This window comes from Xenopus laevis, chromosome 6S, assembly GCF_017654675.1.
Source record: "Xenopus laevis strain J_2021 chromosome 6S, Xenopus_laevis_v10.1, whole genome shotgun sequence".
Taxonomy (NCBI): domain Eukaryota; kingdom Metazoa; phylum Chordata; class Amphibia; order Anura; family Pipidae; genus Xenopus; species Xenopus laevis.
In genome coordinates, this window is record NC_054382.1 from 90,196,769 (window position 1) to 90,216,765 (window position 19,997).

At 36.1% G+C, this 19,997-nt stretch overlaps 1 protein-coding gene across 19 annotated transcripts in view; it reads left to right on the top strand.

Annotated features, from left to right (window-relative positions):
- The window catches only part of LOC108695247 (receptor-type tyrosine-protein phosphatase mu), a 474,538-nt gene that overhangs the window by 213,057 nt on the left and 241,484 nt on the right, over nucleotides 1-19,997 (top strand). For all 19 annotated transcript variants that reach the window (XM_041567789.1, XM_041567790.1, XM_041567791.1 and 16 more), the window contains exon 7: nucleotides 4,623-4,916. In XM_041567789.1, the coding sequence (XP_041423723.1) occupies nucleotides 4,623-4,916 (294 nt within the window). The remainder of the gene's footprint in view (nucleotides 1-4,622; nucleotides 4,917-19,997) is intronic.

Genomic DNA, 19,997 nt, shown 5'->3' on the forward strand with positions numbered 1-19,997 from the left:
AACCCCTAAGCTTAGCTTTTCAACATCTACTCAACTCACACTGAGCATGTGCGTGTCAAAGACACTCTAACAAAATCCAAGAAGGGGAACTCCTTTGACAACTCCGAAGACCTGGATCATTACCACTATAGATTTGCTGAAACCTTCAGGCTGGCTCAATAAGTTCAGCATATAAAATATATGCATTTCTTCTTTAACTGGGAGGCTATTTCCTACTCAGGAGCTTGGCCTTGCAAGTTCATTTGTGTTCAGCTTTCACATAGATGGTTATATATTGATTGATATATACATCAGACACAGACAAATAGAAAATATACAGTATTGTTATATAATCTCATGTTACTGCCGCTTGCCCATGAAGGAACATGTTAATAATAATTCAAAGGCTCAAACACCATAGTTCCTTAGCTAGAGTAAAAATAAAAAAAAGTATAAATATTTTAAAGGGGAATTATCGTCAAAATGAACATTTAATCTACGCTTCATCTTACTGAAATAAGTAACTTTATAAATACAAACAATTTAAAATTCTGTACAGTTTCTGAAATAATCAAGTTTATCTTCAGTATCCTTCTCTCAGCATCTGTTAGATCCACGATAGCTTTTAGGGGGGCTCCCTTTTCTAGTTGAAATATAAGAGCTCCCTCAATTAACGTATTGCAGTACACATAAAATCTAACAAAATAACTGACTTTGGCACAAATACTGAAAGTAGACAGACAGGATTTCTGGTGATCTGGTGAAAAAAGAAGCCCCCTAAAAAGGAAGCCCCTAAAATATTTATTGGATTTAACTATCATTCAAAATCCGACTCCCAATTTCTGCATGAACAGAGAATGAAGAGAGACAACAGCTAAGAGGGAGGATAGTAGTGAAGAGTTGATTATATCAGAAAGGTTCAGAATTTTTAATCGAATACATTTATAAAATTTATTTCAGTGGGATGAAGCTTCTATTAAATTCTCATTTCATGATAGTTCCCTTTTAAGTATTTGCCTGACCAACCAAATAAACAATTCTAAAAAAATTCCCAGCTTTATTTTGTATCTGTTTCTTGGATTCTATACATCCATCTGGCTGTACTGGGAAATACGATATATATACTTTATTATTTTAAAATCAGGATTTTCTTTGCTTAGCCTTTGGGGTTATGCCAGTGCTGCATTAAGATTAATTTGTTGCAAGTTTATACAAATAATCTTAGGGATTACACAAAGTAATAAACCAAAGTGGATTTCTAATAAGTGCAACACAATAAATTGATTGATCCAGTAATAACCTCTTTGACCTTGCTCCAGAGTTTGCATTTCAGTTAAATGATGCTAAATGAAGAGCGAAACTTGAAAATAATTAATTGTTCTTTCAGCTTGGCTACACAATTGCCTTAGGATTCTTCGTGTAGACATTGTAGCACGTCCTGCTTCATGAAATAGCTTAATCACTTAAACTGATGCTAAGTGATTTTGAGTTGTGTCGGAAGTGTTTACAGTGCATGGCTTTTGCGTATAGCATTAACTCAATCATTACAAGGAGCCTTTGCTAACAAGCAGAAACAAACATTCACCATGGGAGTTTTCCAGCACAGAACAAGTCTCACTATAGTTATCCAGTTCCTATGCAGATGGGATTTTTTATCTTTGCACATTAAAGCAATTTTTTGTCTAAGAATGTTATTCACTTTTGTACAACCTATACCACACCACTTCAAATCACGTATCAGAAAAAGATGGTGGCAATCTAAAAAAAAGTTATTTGTATTTTTGTTAAATCCAATCAAAACAATATCAGATCTTGAAAAAATAAACCATATATTTGATACAGAACTGGAGGAGCATTTCTACATTACGAGCAAAAATTAGAATAAATTTTTCCAGAAAATCACGAATTTTGCAGATTTTTGCCAAAAAAGTCTGAAATAGTTGGATTTTCTGGCAAATTCCAGCACTGGCCACAGTAACTTCCAAATAGGATAGGGACCTCTCCCATTTATTTATATATAACCTCAGTAGGTCTGAGATGAGGAATTTCAGATTTTTCTTTTTCCATCCTCGGGATATAATAAACTCTGAAAAATTCGCTAAATTTTTTCCCACTAAAAGTTCAGATTTAAATTTTTGAATTTTTAGGCATTCGCAGGCTAATAAATAATACACTTAAATGTTATCATCACAATTTGGAGCTTATCAGGCATTGGCATGCAATCTGCTTGGCTCAAATCAGTAACATATTAAAACAACCCCCAAGTGGAACCCTGGAGCCAAGCCCATGCCAACGTGGCTGGACATTCTAGGCAGCCCAACCGGGCATCTCACCCCCTTCCCAGTGCACGCGCAGTGACAATGCACAGAAACATGCTCAGAATCGGGGAACATGGTTTGGATAAGGGGTAGGCAAAAGAAGAGGTACGAGTTTGGCGTCCCCAGTTTGCTGCACCCTAGGAACTTGCCTTTTCTGCCTACCCCTTGTTCCGTCCCTGCCTGGAACTACTGGCCCAAAGTTTTATCGGAATTCTAGTTGTCCTTTGGTGTCTGTTAAATCTTAGAAAGATTTTACTGTATCACCATCAGGAACCAATATAAAGAAAATAAAGAAAAAGCAGAATAATACTTCAGAATCTTATCTGTTCAGAGCTTAAAAGGGGAAAACTCTCCTGGATGGAAAGGGTCGATGAAGGGGGGAGCCACAGCCACTATAGCCACCAATATTTCAGTCCAAATTCCACGGTCATACCCTTGCTAAGGACTTGCCCAAGGAGGAGATTTTCCTTTTTTTTCCTTTTTTTTTTTGTTTATTTGTGTTATCATCTGTTGGTTTACGTTTTTCCTACTTATGCTCTGAGGTCGCTTCCTATTCTGGGGCGTGATCCTGGTTAAGCTATGTGCCTTACGATCGTACCAATTGTGTGAAATGACACAGGTTTATTGGTTGTATACTGTTGATTATATGGTCAACGGCAATGTGAAAAACCAATGCTTTCTGTAACAGAAAATTTGTAACTTCAAAGCTTTCTTGTACATGATAATGTGAAAAATCAATAAAGAGAAAGTTAAAAAAAAAAAAAAGGGGGAAAACTCAAATTTTTTGCGAGGGAAAAACTCACATTTTTCTGCTAAAAGTCAGAATAATAAAAGACTCCATCTTAAACCTGCAGAGATCATGCAGAAGTTAATGGCACATGTCTCATTAACATTTGGAAGCTATCATGATCTGCGCTGTGTTTCGTACAATAATCAAAAAAATTTGGGGTTTTCGGCAAAAAAACACTGAGTTTTCTGGTCTTTTACCATGAGTAAATTCATTGCTAAATACTGTAAATATTTGCATGGGAGTTTGGTCAAAGTAGTTAAGAAAATAGTGAGAGATTTTCAGATTTTAGTAAATAACCCCCACAATGTCTCATTTACAAGGGCAAGTGAAAATGCATAAAAAATTGCATGTATTTAAAGGAAAAAGAAAGCTTGATTCACTGGGGTGCCAATATATTAGGCTCCCCCAGTCAATTCGAATTGATTGGAATGGAGCCGGTGCTCCCTCTTGTCTAGGGAAAAAAGTAAAGCAATGACATGCCACATGATCCCTTATATCACGGCTGCCTATCTTATTGAGCCAATGATAATAAAATATTGCTATCATAAATATAATAAGGCTGGGGCCTCAGATATCACTTGCAATGTCTCATTTATCTTAAAAGGCTCTTGTTTGATATCCCTAAACTAGATCACTGAAAAAGTTCCAATATGTAAATAATGCAGAATTTCCCACTATTTGTGAATCTAGTGAAACAGGTCACAGTTGGATGTCAATATGCAAAGGAGCCTTATATTACTAGAATTAACTTTAAAGGATCAGTAACACCAAAAAATAAGTGTTTTACAGGAATGACAATATAATGTTCTCTTGCCCTGCACTGGTAAAACTGGTATATTTGCTTTAGAAACAGAACTATAGTTTATAAAAACAAGCTGCTGTGTAGCCATGGGTGTAGCCATTCAAGCCTAGGATACTCAGTTGATAACAGATACGTTCTGAAGAATCCCAGAGCTTATTTGTTATCTACTGTGTATCATGTGCCTTTTCATTTTTTTCCGCTTTGAATGGCTGCTCCCATGACTATACAGCAGTTTTGCTTGTGTATAACAACAGTACATTATATTTTTATTACTTTGAAATACATTCCTTCTTTGGTGTTACTGTTCCTTTAATTACACAAACTTTGCTGCCCCCTCTGTTCAGCTGGTACAGTTGGTACAAACACAGTGACCACCCTGAGCCATCTATGAGACTCAATCCATGAGAATCAACAACAACTTTCTTCATGTTAATTAATACACATTCCTGATTTATTAAATTATTTTCTTTAAACACAAGTATATTTTTTTTGTAATATCATGAACAATAAATCAGATGCACAAGTCAATACACGAGACCCACCAGTGCCAATGTTATAGTTATACAGTAAACTAGAGTTCGTCGCACATACATTGTGTTAAACCAGCCTTTGTGGTGTCAGCTGCATTATTAAATTGTATTAAATGTTAATTATGAATGTGTTTATTTACCTGTGATAATTGAATAAATATAGAAAGCAATAATGTAAATCGTATATTTTGGATTACTTTTAGAGCCACCTGTTCCAATAGCTCCTCCCCAGCTTTCATCAGTCGGAGCTACGTATATGTGGATACAGCTGAATACCAACTCTATCAATGGGGATGGCCCGATCACGCTGAAAGAAGTGGAATATCACACAGTTAGTGGAAGCTGGTATGACATACAGGTGGTGGACTCCAATATATATAAGCTAGGTCATCTCGATCCAGACACAGAATATAAAATTAGTGTCTTGTTGACCAGACCAGGAGAAGGAGGAAGAGGATCTCCTGGCCCTGCACTTTTGACTCGGACAAAATGTGCTGGTGAGTTGAACATGTGTATAGTTATTTCTTCACTTGTACATTTCTGCAATTAAGTTGTACTGGTTTTGCTTTGCAATAACTACAAGTCAATTTAAGAGATAGACGCACAATTTTATTTCTACATTGGGCTTCTCTGGCTTTCCTCATTTTAGATGCTGTCTTGTCTCTGAAATGGATTTCTTCTTTTTCTGGTCATTCCTGTTTTGCTCTTTCCATAAGGTAGTAACTTTAACTCCAATCTCAATAATTTCTCCAAAACATGCTATTCAATAAAAAAATATATTTTATTCACATCATAGGCAGAATCCAACTAGTCTTTCTTGTTTAGAAAGACTAGTTGGATTCTGCCTATGACTAAGTGCTGGGTAAGCATGAAACGCGTTAGGCGTTAGAGGGATTACTATACATGTTTTTTAACTACTGATGTGAATAAAATATATTTTTTTATTGAATAGCATGTTTTGGAGAAATTATTGAGATTGTGGTTTTGCCTCTTTTTGGTCACTAGAGGTCTCCAACATGCTTATTAATAGTATTTACTACTTCTGCTCCCAATTTGATCTAAATAAGTAACTTTAACTCAAAGTGCTTTACATTTTGGGATTCCGAGGAAGGCCTTTCATTTTGATTCCAAACTTGGTTGTTCCAACAAGGGTTTTCTGTAGGTGTTTGATCTTGAATTCCCCTAGGGCATTCCTGTTTAAAATCCTGAGTAGGGGCGTAGCTAAATTCTTTGCTGGCGTTTCCCTTCCCCGCTACAATAATATTTTGTGCATGTGTGTGGTCCAAAAAAAGTTTTTTTGCTCTGTCGTCTTCAGTGTTTGAGTGACATAATACTGTATCTAGATTATGCAGTTGTATATGTATTTGCAGTGGCGAGTAGGATGGCTATTTCATTATTGTACCTAGGTCTTGTACATGTAGAATGTTATTAATTGTTCCACTAGCTGAGCTTTTTCCAATAGTTTTCTTTCAGGGGGCAGACTTTGGTTACAGGTGTGCTGGTAAGTAGTGGGTGTGAGAGTTTTCTCTTTCAGTGGAATTATTGTTTTTCTGACTCCAGCTGAGAGTGTCATGCTGGTGTCACACTCTTTGGTGTTGGCTTGCCTCTAAAGAGACATTTTACTATAATTACTCTAGCTATTCACACTTTTCTCTTCTGTTCTTCTGATTCAATTCATGTTTCCTTCACAGGTTTTGTACAAGGCATTTCTCAGTATGTTCATCTGTGTTAATTTACTATATCCCAGTGAGAATGACATGGAGTTGGACAGGGAAAAGGGAAAACTGGATCATACTTACTGTGATTTTTCCTTTCCTGTCCAACTCCATGTCATCTGATTTCCATCCTTTTTTAGATAGTTTCTAGAAGCTTGTCATGGACACTGGATTGGGGTTGGGCTTTTCAATCCTTGGGGAGGGTCCTTTTGAGCCTTGTGTTGGGGCTATACTCAATGAGTATGACATGGATTTGGACAGGAAAGGAAAGGAGAATCACAATAAATATGATACCATTTTCCATTTTCTCCTAAAACAATCTTAAAATCTAATACATTAAAATTGCATTTTTAACATGCACACATGTCTGGGAGGAGATAGACTAGTTATCAGCCTTTAGCTTAACTAAAGAAGTAGGCTAGAAATGTTGTACATTATGTTCTCTTCCAACTCAAAGCAACCACAGCCTTTAAGCAGTGAAGATCTTTGCTTCTGAAGGTGCCCCAGTAGCTCCCCATCTTCTTTCCACTGCGCATGCTCTGTGCTGCTGTCACTTACTGAGCTTAGGGATCTATGTCGCAATATAAGGCTGATTAGTAATTAATACAGATAATTACTACATGGCGGCTCAGAAACCAGTGCAACTAGCATGAGAATTTAATAATCAGCCCTGTAGCATCTGCTTCTGTTACAGGCCAACCTCATTTTTTGCTTGATCATTTGCAACAACCCCTAAGTTTGGTGCTCAGAGCACACTGATCATGTGAGTGTAGTAGAGTGCTATAGAAAAGCTGAAACTTTAGGCTGGTGAAATAAGTTCAGTATATAAAATATGGTACCAACATATTCAGTGCGCCTGTAATGTCTCACAAGCTTGTTGTAAAGTACTTTTTGAGTCCCACAGGAGAAAAATACTAGTAGACAAATGCAACCAGGTTGGCATTATGTCAATATCTGATGATATACTATAAACAAGAAATAGGTGACTTGATTGGCTGCACCTTTAAGACAACAACATCAGAGCATAGTGATTTTCAGAGACTGTTCTGCTTTGGATGACAGTGTTTCTGATTAAGGCACAATATTTGATACAGTAATAGAAAATTGATGGACAAAAGCTTAGAAGATTTGATAAGCCAATGCCGCATCTTGCAGTGTGACAGTCTTCGAAGTTGACAACTCCCTTCCAATTCTTTAAATCTTCTCTGCCTAAAGGATCAGGGCATTTGTTTATCCATTTGGATGGCCAAATCAGACACTATCCAACCCTTTGTCTTACGGGCCAACCCATAAAATAACAGAATTGTCAGGTATACGGTGATCTCAAAAATTCTACTGATCTAAAAATCTAAAATAGCCTTATTCATGATCAGTCATCATACATATATCTTTTTCTCTCTCTGTCACTCTTTCTCTCTCTCTCTCATATGCTGGAATGAGCAGTCTTTTTACATACAGTAGTTGGACATAGTTGGATTGAGCAAGCAAGGATGTTATTTATTTCCAAGAAAATGGTTGTTTGCCAACCTCACATTCAGCACATGGGTCTTTCATGTGAGCCAACAAGACAAGCTGTAAAAATAGCTTACTATTGGGCTATTAATTGAACAGAAGATGCATGAAAACTGTGTTGCTGCTAATAACAATAATATAACAGAGCTCTTTTATGGTTAATTAAAGCTAGCACTTGTGGATGTAATTATCCCCATTCTGGAATCTAGATAATCTTTTTTTGGCTTTCTTGCAATGTTAATAACTGGGTACTACTGTCTGAGAATTTCTTTCTTTGTGAATATATAAAATATTCTCTCACTCTCCCATGTAAAGTGAAATATTTCTGTATTATGGAATACTGCATTTTACATCAACATCTCAAATGTTCAAAGGCTACTTATAGAGTACACATAGTTACATAGTTAAATTGGGTTGAAAAAAGACAAAGTCCATCAAGTTCAACCCCTCCAAATGAAAACCCAGCATCCCTACACACACCCCTCCCTACTTTTAATTAAAATTCTATATACCCATACCTATATTAACTATAGAGTTTAGTATCACAATAGCCTTTAATATTATGTCTGTCCAAAAAATCATCCAAGCCATTCTTAAAGGCATTAACTGAATCAGCCATCACAACATCACCCGGCAGTGCATTCCACAACCTCACTGTCCTGACTGTGAAGAACCCTCTACGTTGCTTCAAATGAAAGTTCTTTTAATTCCGTTCTTAAAGTGCTCCATGCCCCTTCTCTGCATTTCCAGAAGCTTTAGGTTTGGGCTTTTATGCCTCTTGTTTAATCATTGGTTAATATTCAATCCAGTATTGAGGTGCTTTCCAACATATAAAGTCCATCTTTTATGGTCACAAACACAGTGAGCAAATTGAAATTTCATGTTTTTCCCCCTAAAGCATCTTTCCCCAAAAAATTCCAGAGTTAATGTACTTGCCAGGGGGTGTCGCACTTCACTCAATTGACGTTGCCTTCTGACTCCAAAGTGGCAATTAGACCCGGTCCCTGGATAAACTTTGTACCCTGTATCTAATAGCATACTTGTAGGAGAGGCTCACCTTGTTATTGAATGGCCTGTTTTTTCTGGCTTTTGTGTTTATTCTTCTGTTTTTGGTCTTTACTTCTGTCTTTCACTTTACTTTAAAGGCTGCTTTTGCTTTTTTATTTTTTTATCACCATTCTTCCTATTCACCTTTTTCATGTTGACATTTTCTATTCAATATTTCTACCCAATTTCTACCCAATATTGCCATTTTTGTTCTTGGTCCCATCCTTTAGTGACTTTTCTACACCTACCAAATACCATCACCTCCATTTTCTGTACATTTCCCCCTGGTAAATCTTTTATTTCTTCCTTGTAGTCTCCTCTCTCTTTCCCTATAATTTCTTTCTTTTAGCCATTCATTTTATCATTTTGTTTCATATCTGTCTCTGCTGTGCTACCCCTAAGCCAACCTGCCATCCAGCAGTTCCATGCTAGTGATGGACTAGTACTGCCCTTGCTGGTAAAGTAAACAGGATGTCTGCAACCAGGTGTGGGGTGGGGGAAACTGGGCCTTCTTCACATCCCAGTTCTTGGTTGGCTTTAAAACCATTCTAGGGGAACAACAAAGTGACTCCTATATTTAAGATTATCTCTTTTCAACTTTAACTATTCAAAACTGAGCAAATGTAGCAAATTTTGTGTTTATCAAAAGCATCACTTCATTACATTGTGACATTGTGCACTTTAAATGCTCTAATTGCTGGTTTGGAGTCTTCAAATGACATACAAATCACTGGCTAATGGGGTTAGTGGATGCTGATAAACTAATGACAAACCAATTAGGCATGGCACGAGTAAAACTCTGTCATTTTCAAATGTATTCCTTTCGGTTAACAACGGGAGTCATTTAAGGGAAGAGTCTCTGCACCTGTTTAATGAGAGTGATAATTGTAAGCTTCAGTCATGTATCTATGGGGACTGGCAAACCTCTTTGACTTGAAAAATTCAGATATTAAATGAGATGCCAAGCAATACCAATAGTTTAAGTGAAAAACAGATCTCTAAGTGTACCGTCTCTCATATAATATTTAATAATTTGATTCTGTGTAAAAAAAAAATGTTTTCTTTTGTTTATAACAAGTAGATGTTTTCCCTGGTTTACTTTTCTCATGTGATTTGGTCATAGCAAAATTATAACAGAAGGGTCAAAGGGAATTTTTTATAGCCAACTTACTGTACAAACAATGTATGTCAGTGGTTGAACAGTGGATGGGCAAACAGTGGATGGGCATTATGTGCAGCGCAAGCATTTTAGTTGTGCCCAAATTAAAATGCTATACCTATTCTAGCACATATTATTTTCATATTTGAATCCACACACTCCAAAGTAAATTAATTCAGGAATTCCCAGCAAAAAAGGGCACAATGTCATAGACCAGCATTAAAGTGCTTAATGGCTCCCAGACACCCCAAGCATAGAAGAGCACTGACTCCCAGCAACCCGTTATAGAAAATCTCTGAAAATCACAGTTGCCTAGCACTTTATAATAGAGTGCCAAGCTTTTCATTGCACAATCGTTCCAGTATTTAATGAGTATTGATCAATGGGTGAAAGTGAAAATTTACCCTTTGATAAATATGCCATTCAAAATGCCATAGAAATGAATGAGTGGCGGATTTTTACTCTAACGGACTGTTGTGATCTCTAACTTCAATCTTTGATAAATATACCCCCATATTGCATTATACATTTCACTGATTTTACACTGATTTTACATTTTCCTGGATTTTACACCATTTTTTTCTGGTCCCCTGGAAAATCTGAAATGGGGGTTTCTACTGTAACCTTTATTTATTCAAGAGAAGATAGGAGGCATTGCAGAATGGTTGGCTAGAACTTTTCTCTGCAGCATGAAAGAAAATCAATTTAAATCAAGGCTGCCCAAACCATATAGCAACAGTCTGTACCTGTTGTACCCTTCAAGCCAGTTACTGACATGATCTGTGGTCTTCATGCCATTTAATTGGAGAATGTTTGTGTATTCCACAGCTAGGCAAGTATTTCCATTCAGAAAAAGGAAGGAATGTTCAGTGCATTCCATATAGCCTATATCATCACACATTACTGTCTACTTTAGAGCACATTAAAGCAACATGCGGAACTTGCCCATGAATATATATTTCCTTTTAAATTAAGGAGAAAACACTATATCCACTTAAAGCCATATAAAAATTATATGTGTTACCATAGTTACTTCATAATCTTCATACCTTAAAAAAGACAATTTCTTCTATATATTAATTATACATATTAATAATTCAGTTGTTGTGCTTTCCTTTAGAGAATATTATTTGTTTGTTGTTATTTAACATGCACATCAGATCATTTACTGGCCATTCGTTTTTTTATTTATTCCTTTTAACCACTAATCTTAATTACCATGTATCTCCCATATAGAAGCACTAAGGGGCAGATTTATGATGGGGGCGAAGTGAAAATTCAGTAAAAAAAATTTAATTTCAAACTAATTTTGTGTACTTTGACTAGGGAATAGTCCAAATTTGATTCGAATTTGAAAAAAGTTAGAAAAATTCGAATATAAAAATGTATCATGTACTGTATCTTTAAAACTTCGACCATTCGCCATCTAAAACCTGACGAATTGCTGTTTTAGCCTATGGGGGGCCTCCTAGAACCTATATGGCGTTAATTGATACAAAGGCGCCGAAGGGGAAATCACGACCCATACATATATATGGCGTCAATTGGTGGACTTTGAAAAATCAATCAAATTCGATCTTACTTAGATTCAAACGTTCGAATACAGCCTATTCACCCACAAAAAAAACTTAGATTTTTTTAATAAATTTTGGTTGGTCTTTTTTATTCGAATTTGAAGTTCAAAAAAACTCCCATTACTTTGAAATTCGACCCTTGATAAATCTGCCCATACGTCAAGGGTGAATTCTATAATCATAACAGCTGTATATTAGATCTATCTAGCCCTGCACAATCTTGTCTAAAGTAATACATCACTTGAAAGTCTGCATAACTACAGACATGACCTTGAGCTTACTCTTTTGTCATTGCTCCTGTGCCACAAATTCAGCTTCTGTGTGGCATTTCCCATTACATTGTTCAGACTCTCCGCCAGCATGTATATCACCAAAACATGGAAAAATGCCAAACAGGAAAGAGAAAAATACAGTTCTTGCAATCATTTCTCAACTTCAAGAATCAATAACTCCTTGCCCTGTAGACACTAGTCATAAAAACTCTCACGCTACTTGGAGAGAGAAAAGGAACGCAAGATAAAACATGTTAGATGTCTCTGTTAGTGCTAGCATTCATTGCTAACATAAGAACAGATTGTAGGTGCTGAACTGCCAACTATATTGCTATCAATATTTTGAAAACTAAATTTGCACAAGTGTTGTGGTCTCATGATTTCAATATTTTCCTTACCCATTTATTACCATATACACTTGACATTATATAAAGCATAACACATATAATTTAGAAAATGATTGTAAATATAGGTATGTATGAATGCTCAGAACCTGGGGTTTTCGAGGTAAGTGATCTTTCCATAATTTGGATCTTCTACTTTATGTCTACTAAAAATCATTTAAACATTAATGAAACCCAATAGAATTGTTTTGCCACCAATAAGGATTAAGTACAGTATCTTTGTTGGGATCAAGTACAAACTACTATATTATTTAATTAAAGTAAATTCTATGGGGGGTGGCCTTTCAGCAATTTGGAGCTTTTTGGATAATGGTTTTTCTGGATAATTGATCTGATATCTATAACTGAGAAACCTTTTTAGCCAATTCTACCAACTTTTAAAGTCAATTTAAATTCTCTATTTTCTCTATTCTCGATTCTCTCTCTCTCTCTCTCTCTCTCTCTCTCTCGCTCTCTCTTTTCTTTTTCAGAATAAACTGGGTTGTGAGATATTGTTTATAGATTATCATCTAAAAATAATATTTTAGCTACCATACTGTAGTTAACTTAGTACAAGACAGAAAGCCTCTACTTTGCACTTGTGTATTAAAGAATTTAGCCCCATTGCAAAATAATAAAATACTAAGTTACCTTTAAGTTCCATGTGCCTTTATATTGTCATGACGCTTCTCCATGACTTATATTATCCTTATAATAGGGGGTACATTGTCCATATTCTATAACTTTAATTCACTAGTGGAGTGGAAATTATAATTTATCAGAAGAAAATAGAGTAGAATGGAATGGTTATAAATAATATGAAAGGATGGAACAATTATTTGTTTATTTAAATTAATACACTCCACTGTACCATGAACAATTTCCTGTATACAATTGTATGAAAATATGGACCCTTTTTCCTTTAAGTTGGTGAATCAGTACTTGATATAAAGATAATACGTGACAACATTTGTTGCATTATAATTCTGCGTATTGGTATCCATTTCCTTATGATGTTTTAAAATCAAATCAGATAGGAAGATTTACCAACAAGTTATTGTCGAAATAAACCTTCACCGAAAATATTTAATGTGTTAAATAGGAAATGGCATTTTCATATTCAGGCAAATCTGTTTCTTTTTCTGTTGTTGCTCTTCTTATCTCATTTTTTTCATAGGTAATTAAATATCTTCTGAGTGTAAAATTACCATGAATGAATTCTATAGGCAGCAAACTGTGAAAGAAAGTTTGATGAATTCCCCCTGTAGTGTTTAATTTTATAGACTGACCTTCTCCTTTATTATAAATGGCATGTTTGACCAAGCGAATGACAAAAAAATTATTTTCCATGACCCGTGTATCATTAGCAGCACTGCAAAATGACAACTGTTTAAAATGGCACTACAATTACGTTTCCATTAGAAAACTTCTGCCTCTATTCTTGACAAATGAAATGCCAGTGCTGAAGAATTCCTTTTTATAGAGGCACAGAATTGCAGAGCTATCATTTCTAGTTCAAGTCATATTAGTTTAAGTTTTTTTCTGTCTTCAAAGGAACAGTTGTGTTTTCTATATAATGTTTTAAAACATTCCAAAGATTTCATTGTGCGGTGGGAGCACTCCCACCACAATGTCACTTTGGAAATTCCTGTTAAATTCTGTGAAATCAGATGGCATATTTTCACATATACCCCTTGGCCCAAAGTATCTAAAATAGAATCTCATCATACTCTGCAAGTTTATGGTTTGCTTTTACTGAAACTAGGGTCCCTAGTAGTGATGGGCTAATTTATTCGGTAGGCGCGAATTCGAGGCGAACTAGCGCGATTTGCCGCGGGCGAATACATTTGCGAAACGGCTGCGAAAATTCGCTTGTGAAAGTTTGCCGGCGTCAAAAAAAATTGTCGCTGTCAAGAAAAACAGGCGTCGGCATCAAAAACGGGCGTCGGCGTAAAAAAAAACGGGCGTCGGCGTCAAAAAACGGGCGCCAGCGTCAAAAACGAGACGCCGGCGCCGTTTCACTAATTATTTGCCGTTTTGCGAATTTCGCAGGAAATCCGCGAATTTTCCGGTGAAGCGAAAAGGCGCAAATTCGCCCATCACTAGTCCCTAGCTAAAGCCATGAAAAATAAACATTAAGGGGGTTATTTATCAAAGTCCGAATTTATCTCAATAATTTCTGAAAAAAACTCCGACCAAATCTGTACGGGTTTTTTGGGCTTATTTATTAATAAACTTTGCCGAAAATTTTGTTGCGAGAAAAAATCCAGATTTTCATGATTTTTTTTTGATCTTTCATCCGATTTTCACGATTTTTTTTTGATTTTTCACCCGAAAATTCGAAAACTTCGGGGTATTGGAAAAAACCTAGCACACATCAAAAAATCATGGGGACTTCTCCCATTGACTTATATGCAACTTCGACAGGTCTATGATGCCGGATTTTCAGATTCTAACTTTTCCCATCCTCGGGGTTAAATAAATTTTGAAAATTTCGTGATTTTTTTTAAAAGTCCAATTTTATAAAAAAAAAAGCTAGAATTTTTCGGAATTTATCAAACCCTAATTTTAACATTTAGGGTAATAATTTAACATTATGGTAAGCATTATGCATTCAGACAGGTACTGTGATACTGGCATGATTCTAACTTGATATGTCCATAAGATACTAGATGGGAATTTGTGATTCCCCTGTCCAGATAATAGGATTTATTTATGTCTGCATGCGCAGTTATGCTCCCGTACTTTTTCCCGCAATGAATTACACATTATATCAATTACATTAAAGCACTTGCATCGAAATGAGCCCCTTGCACTTCCATCTGTTGCACACGGCACCACTCAATACTTTCTGCCTTCCATTTCCATTGATACAGAGGAATCCTGGAGCTACCACCGACCCCTGACCAAGTGGTATCTCAAGGGTTCCCTTTGTGTCCAGGGTCAACATGTGCCAAAAAATGCAAATTATGCCAGACTGACTTCTGTGCAATTTTGTCCATTTTGCTACCAATAGTGCATGGTTGTGTTAATTTGCTAAATCCATTTCAACTGCATTAGGTATAGCGCTGGCATTGGCACTGGCATTTTAGGGGAAAACATTGCATTGTGGTAAAAAAAACATGCAGATTGTTATCTAAATTGCATTTTGTGTATGTAAATGAACCCTAATTTATTTTCATTATTAAAAAGCCACTCACTCTAGCCAACAGTTGGCATTGCATACGGTGATGCTTTGTTCATGTGCTGCTGCTTTTATGTTGAAATGGCTTCCAGAGACAGTTTAGAACTCTCCACTGTGTTTTCTAAATGAAGGCAGTGTACTTATACATACTGAATACTTTATCACTCTGTGGTCCCATTCTCTTCATTTGTGTGGCCTACCACTTTGCAACTGCACTGTTGCTCCTAGACATTTATGCTTCACTGTCATGGATGACTTAAACGCAGTAAAGCCTGCCATTTCTGAGCCATCAGCATTTTCCTTTTTTAGAGCTCCAGATAGTAATCTTGATACCCTCAAATGTCAGTCTTTAATGAACTCTTATTTGTTATCCTGGGTGACTTAAACTTTTGCTGCTGTTTCCAAATAGAATATATGGTGTATCTCACCAAGCTTGGTCCTTATCTTTAATCATCATAGAGAGGACCTTTGTGTTGGTGTATATGCATTTAAATGTCATTCCAGTGATCAGTTAGAACTTGCTGCTCATCAAATCTGAGGGATAAATACTCAATATAATGTAAGCATTACATCATATTTAGAAACTAGCCTTTCAGAGAACATATCATAAAAAACCACTGTAACAACTTTATTAAATAATAGAAACTCAAAATGTTTCTGCACCATTACACATAAGAGCAAATAGTGTTACAACTCTATTGACATTACATTTTGAGTAGTGATGGGTGAATTTGCGTTGTTTCTCTTCGCCGAAAAAATGTGCAAAACGGCGTCCGTTTTTTTTTCGGCGCCTGTGAAATTTTTTTTTGACGCGGCAAATTTTCACCAGCAAATTTTCGCAGGCATTTCGTGAATTTATTCGCAGGCGTTTCACACAAATTCGCCGCAAATTCACTCCTGGCGAATAAATTCGCCCATCACTAATTTTGAGTCTTCAAGTGCTTTAAAGGACATGTCAAACTTTTTTACCAACCCGAACTGCATTACTTTCGCCTCGAAATTCCCCTCCTGCTCCCTGCACCACTGCGTTCTTTCTCGATCGATGTAAGCATTTACCCGGCGGCCATTTTTTCCGGGTTGCACGCTTCCTGTTGTATTGTGCATTTCTGCACTTACATGGTTATCCTGGTTGTAAAAGGCAGTGTAATAGTTAAACTCTCTGCTCTTTCCCTCGCTGCAGTCAGCAGAAGAAATATTTGCTAGGAGCAGGGGGAGCAGAGAGTTCAAGCTTACAAGTCTGAAGTCGGTATGGCAACCACCAATGCTATTTTTATTCAGGTCACTGATGACGCGGCTGAAAGTTTTAGCTGAAGCCGATTCCCCTCTACTGCGCATGTGCTAGATTGTTTGAGACAAAGTGCCCATGTGCATATCGCCAAACAGCAGCGCTCTTTCAGAAGGGAGGGGAGAGAGAGGCAGATCGTGGAGGAAAGAAGCAGGAAGCTTAAATCAACTCAGCTTCTTAGCGAATTGCTTTTGAAGGACTGGAATACTCGGTATGTGAAGAATGTAATTAGGCTTTTTACTGAATAAATTCTTGATGTGGGGGTTGACATGTCCTTTAAATGCTTGGCCATTTTGTGTCCCCTTTCTTTTAGGAGGCCTTTATGTGCCTTTAATTGGCTGAGTATTATAATTTTTATTATTAAGGCATGCATATACTTTTTCTTAGACTTTATCTTTCACCCCTTCTCGCCATATTGGTAATTCCTTTGTTCCCTTGCCTGGTTCAAATACACAATGCCAAATACACTTGCTTCTCCATGCCATATTATTGTCCCAATTAACTATTCTTTAATATGGCATTCAATATTACTGAACTGCACAGTTGACAAAACATTATATTAAATGTTATAATCTATTGACATTTGACTATGCTTTAAAGACAGTGACATCTATTGGCATTTTACTGACCTGAAAAAAATATTATATCCATAATTGGTGCTTCCCAGCAATGCTGCCAATTCAACTTATTATTAAGCTCTTTGCTATGTAATTCTGTTCCAAACCAGAAGTGCTTTCCAATTATGTCAATTTCTGTTGCTTTTTTAGTCATGTAATGTATGTATCTGTCTTTCTTTTTCTCTTCCCACTCACTACGTTTCTCCATTCTGTTGTTCATAATTGATGCATAAGCTGTTATATACATGTTGGCCCACAATTGCCCATTCTAACAATGTCTATTTACTGGAGAAGAAGAATAAAATAGTCATATTTCAAATCACATGCTGCTTTAGAATGTGCTGAAAATATTATACAGTAAAAGGTTCTTATTGATAAATGTAAGAATATATTTATTGATTTTATAAGACACTGAGTGAACATCAAGGTTAAAGTACATGATGATTGTATGTATGTATATAAATATATATATACATATGTCCATAGTTGTAAGCAGCGCACACCAGATTTATTAAAAAAATTATTAATTTATTGTCAAAACCTTAAAAGCATAAAGCAAATATTGACGTTTCGGTCCGGGTCTTGGACTGTTATCAAGATTCCACCTGTTGTTAAAAACAAAGCTTTACACACACATAGAGCATAACAGGAAATGAAGTCACCGACACACATCTTAAAGATGCATTGTGAATTTAGAGTGCTATAGTAACAAATGTATATCCCCTACCATTAAATCGCAACAACGTTGCATATGTGTGCAAAACCTGACACAATTTTTAAAAACCCCTAGGATAACAGTACGATGTACCAATCTTAATTCCACTTGCAGAACAATAATAATAGCACAGAATAATCTCTGATTCAAAAAACAAGTTAGGGACAATTGTTCATTGAGACGGTGTGGCACTAGATTGTTTAACTTTTTAATCCAAAAACACTCCCTTTGAAGAAGCATTTTAGACCTACCCACCCAATGCCAATGTATTTAAATGTGGGTAAATTATGGCCTTTTTCTAAAAAAAATGTTCAGCCACTGGTTTCAATGTTTTATTGTTCCTAAAAGCAGTGCTTATAGCAGACCGATGCGCATCCATTTGCAGAAAAGAAAGGCCACAAGGGCAGGTGATCAAATAAATAACATAAATGGTGGTGCATGTGATGTGCGATCTGATAGCAAAACGTCTACCTGTATGTGGATGGTTGAAACTCTGGCCTTGAGTCATAAATCGACATGATGTACAGGTTGAACATCTAAAGCACCCCTTCTTTCTATCCGACAACCAACCAGTCCTTGATTTCTGATAACAATCTATCGGGTCCGTCTTGACTAGCAGATTGCACAGGCTAACACCCCTCCTATATGCCATCATGGGGGGCCTTTCCAATATAGGTTTTAATCCACTGTCTGCCTGTAGTATATTCCATTTTTTACACACCAAAAGATGATACCAGGTCAGTCTGGCTGTGAAACTTCCCAATGATATTCAATTGAAGCAAACAATGGTGAGTGGTGGTGGTTTTGATCCTGTTGCAAATAGCAGTAATGAAATTACTGACCTGTGAGACATAACCTTATAGGGTCCCGAGTGTAGTTAGATACCTGTAAAAAAGTACCTTGTACTTGATGCAAACTAACCTAATTAATCCATATTGGATGCAAGACAATCCTATTAGGTTTATTCCATAATTAAATTATTTTTAAGTAGACTTAAGTTATGGAGATCGAAATTACGTAAAGATGCCTTATACGGAAAACCCCAGGTCCCGGGTATTCTGGATAACAGATCCCATACCTGTATTAGAGGTTTTGTGGTTTTTACACTTAAATGAATCTCACATTTTTACAGAAAAATTTTTAAATTTTTTTTTAGAGAAATAAAAAAAAAATTATTAGAAAACAAATATGATTAAAAAAATTTCAATGTCAGTAAATCAACCCCTTAAAGTATGGTGACCAAACTTATGGAAGTCCCAAGGTCCCAAGCATTCTGGCAACAAGTCCCATACATGTACTGAAAAATAGTAAATACCATTTGCAAGGCTTAGTATTTTAATATAAGCTACTGAGCCACTGTCTGTTCAGTCAACGAGATGAGAAGCAGTATATTGATTTAATATTGATGAGGTTTGTTAAGTGTTTACACATATGGCTACTATTTGACTTGAATTCATGCACAGTTCCTAAATTGTTTTATAGTTTCAAAGTCATTTCTATTAACTGTCAGCCTCAGATTCATTTTAATTGTAGTTCTTTCTTCTTTTTATAATTTATAATCTACTCGACTATTTTAATTTGTACAGAGGTGATTTATTTTGACAAGGTAATTAGCATGGTATAGTATTATTTTGCTCTCGGTTATGCCTATTGCTTTTCTGAGTTTCATTTTTTTTATTGACTTGCAAATGAAATAGTGGGGCATTGCTGTGCATAGCGATACATGGAGACAAGTCATCTCAAATTGGATTGTATAATAAAACAAGCCATATAAGACATACTTAATTGACAAATGTACATTAAGCATAAATAAATTATAGACATAAAACACTGATAAAAATGATCAGGATCATCCCAGGTAATAGAATTCTGTTCAAAGGTATCATCCATTTGCATTTTTAAATGCCATACGAGTAGGGCAAGGTGGGTTACTTTTTCTCTGCCCTTGATTGCAGCGTGAAATTAATTAAAAATGGCACACAGAGCTCTCTGTGCCTGCACTAGCCTGCAGCCACATTAGCTAGTATCACAAAAACCTTACTGAATATTAATGGCAAAAGGACACGCACAGTGACAATAGCTAAACTACCACTAACATCTCAGTAGTATTCTTCA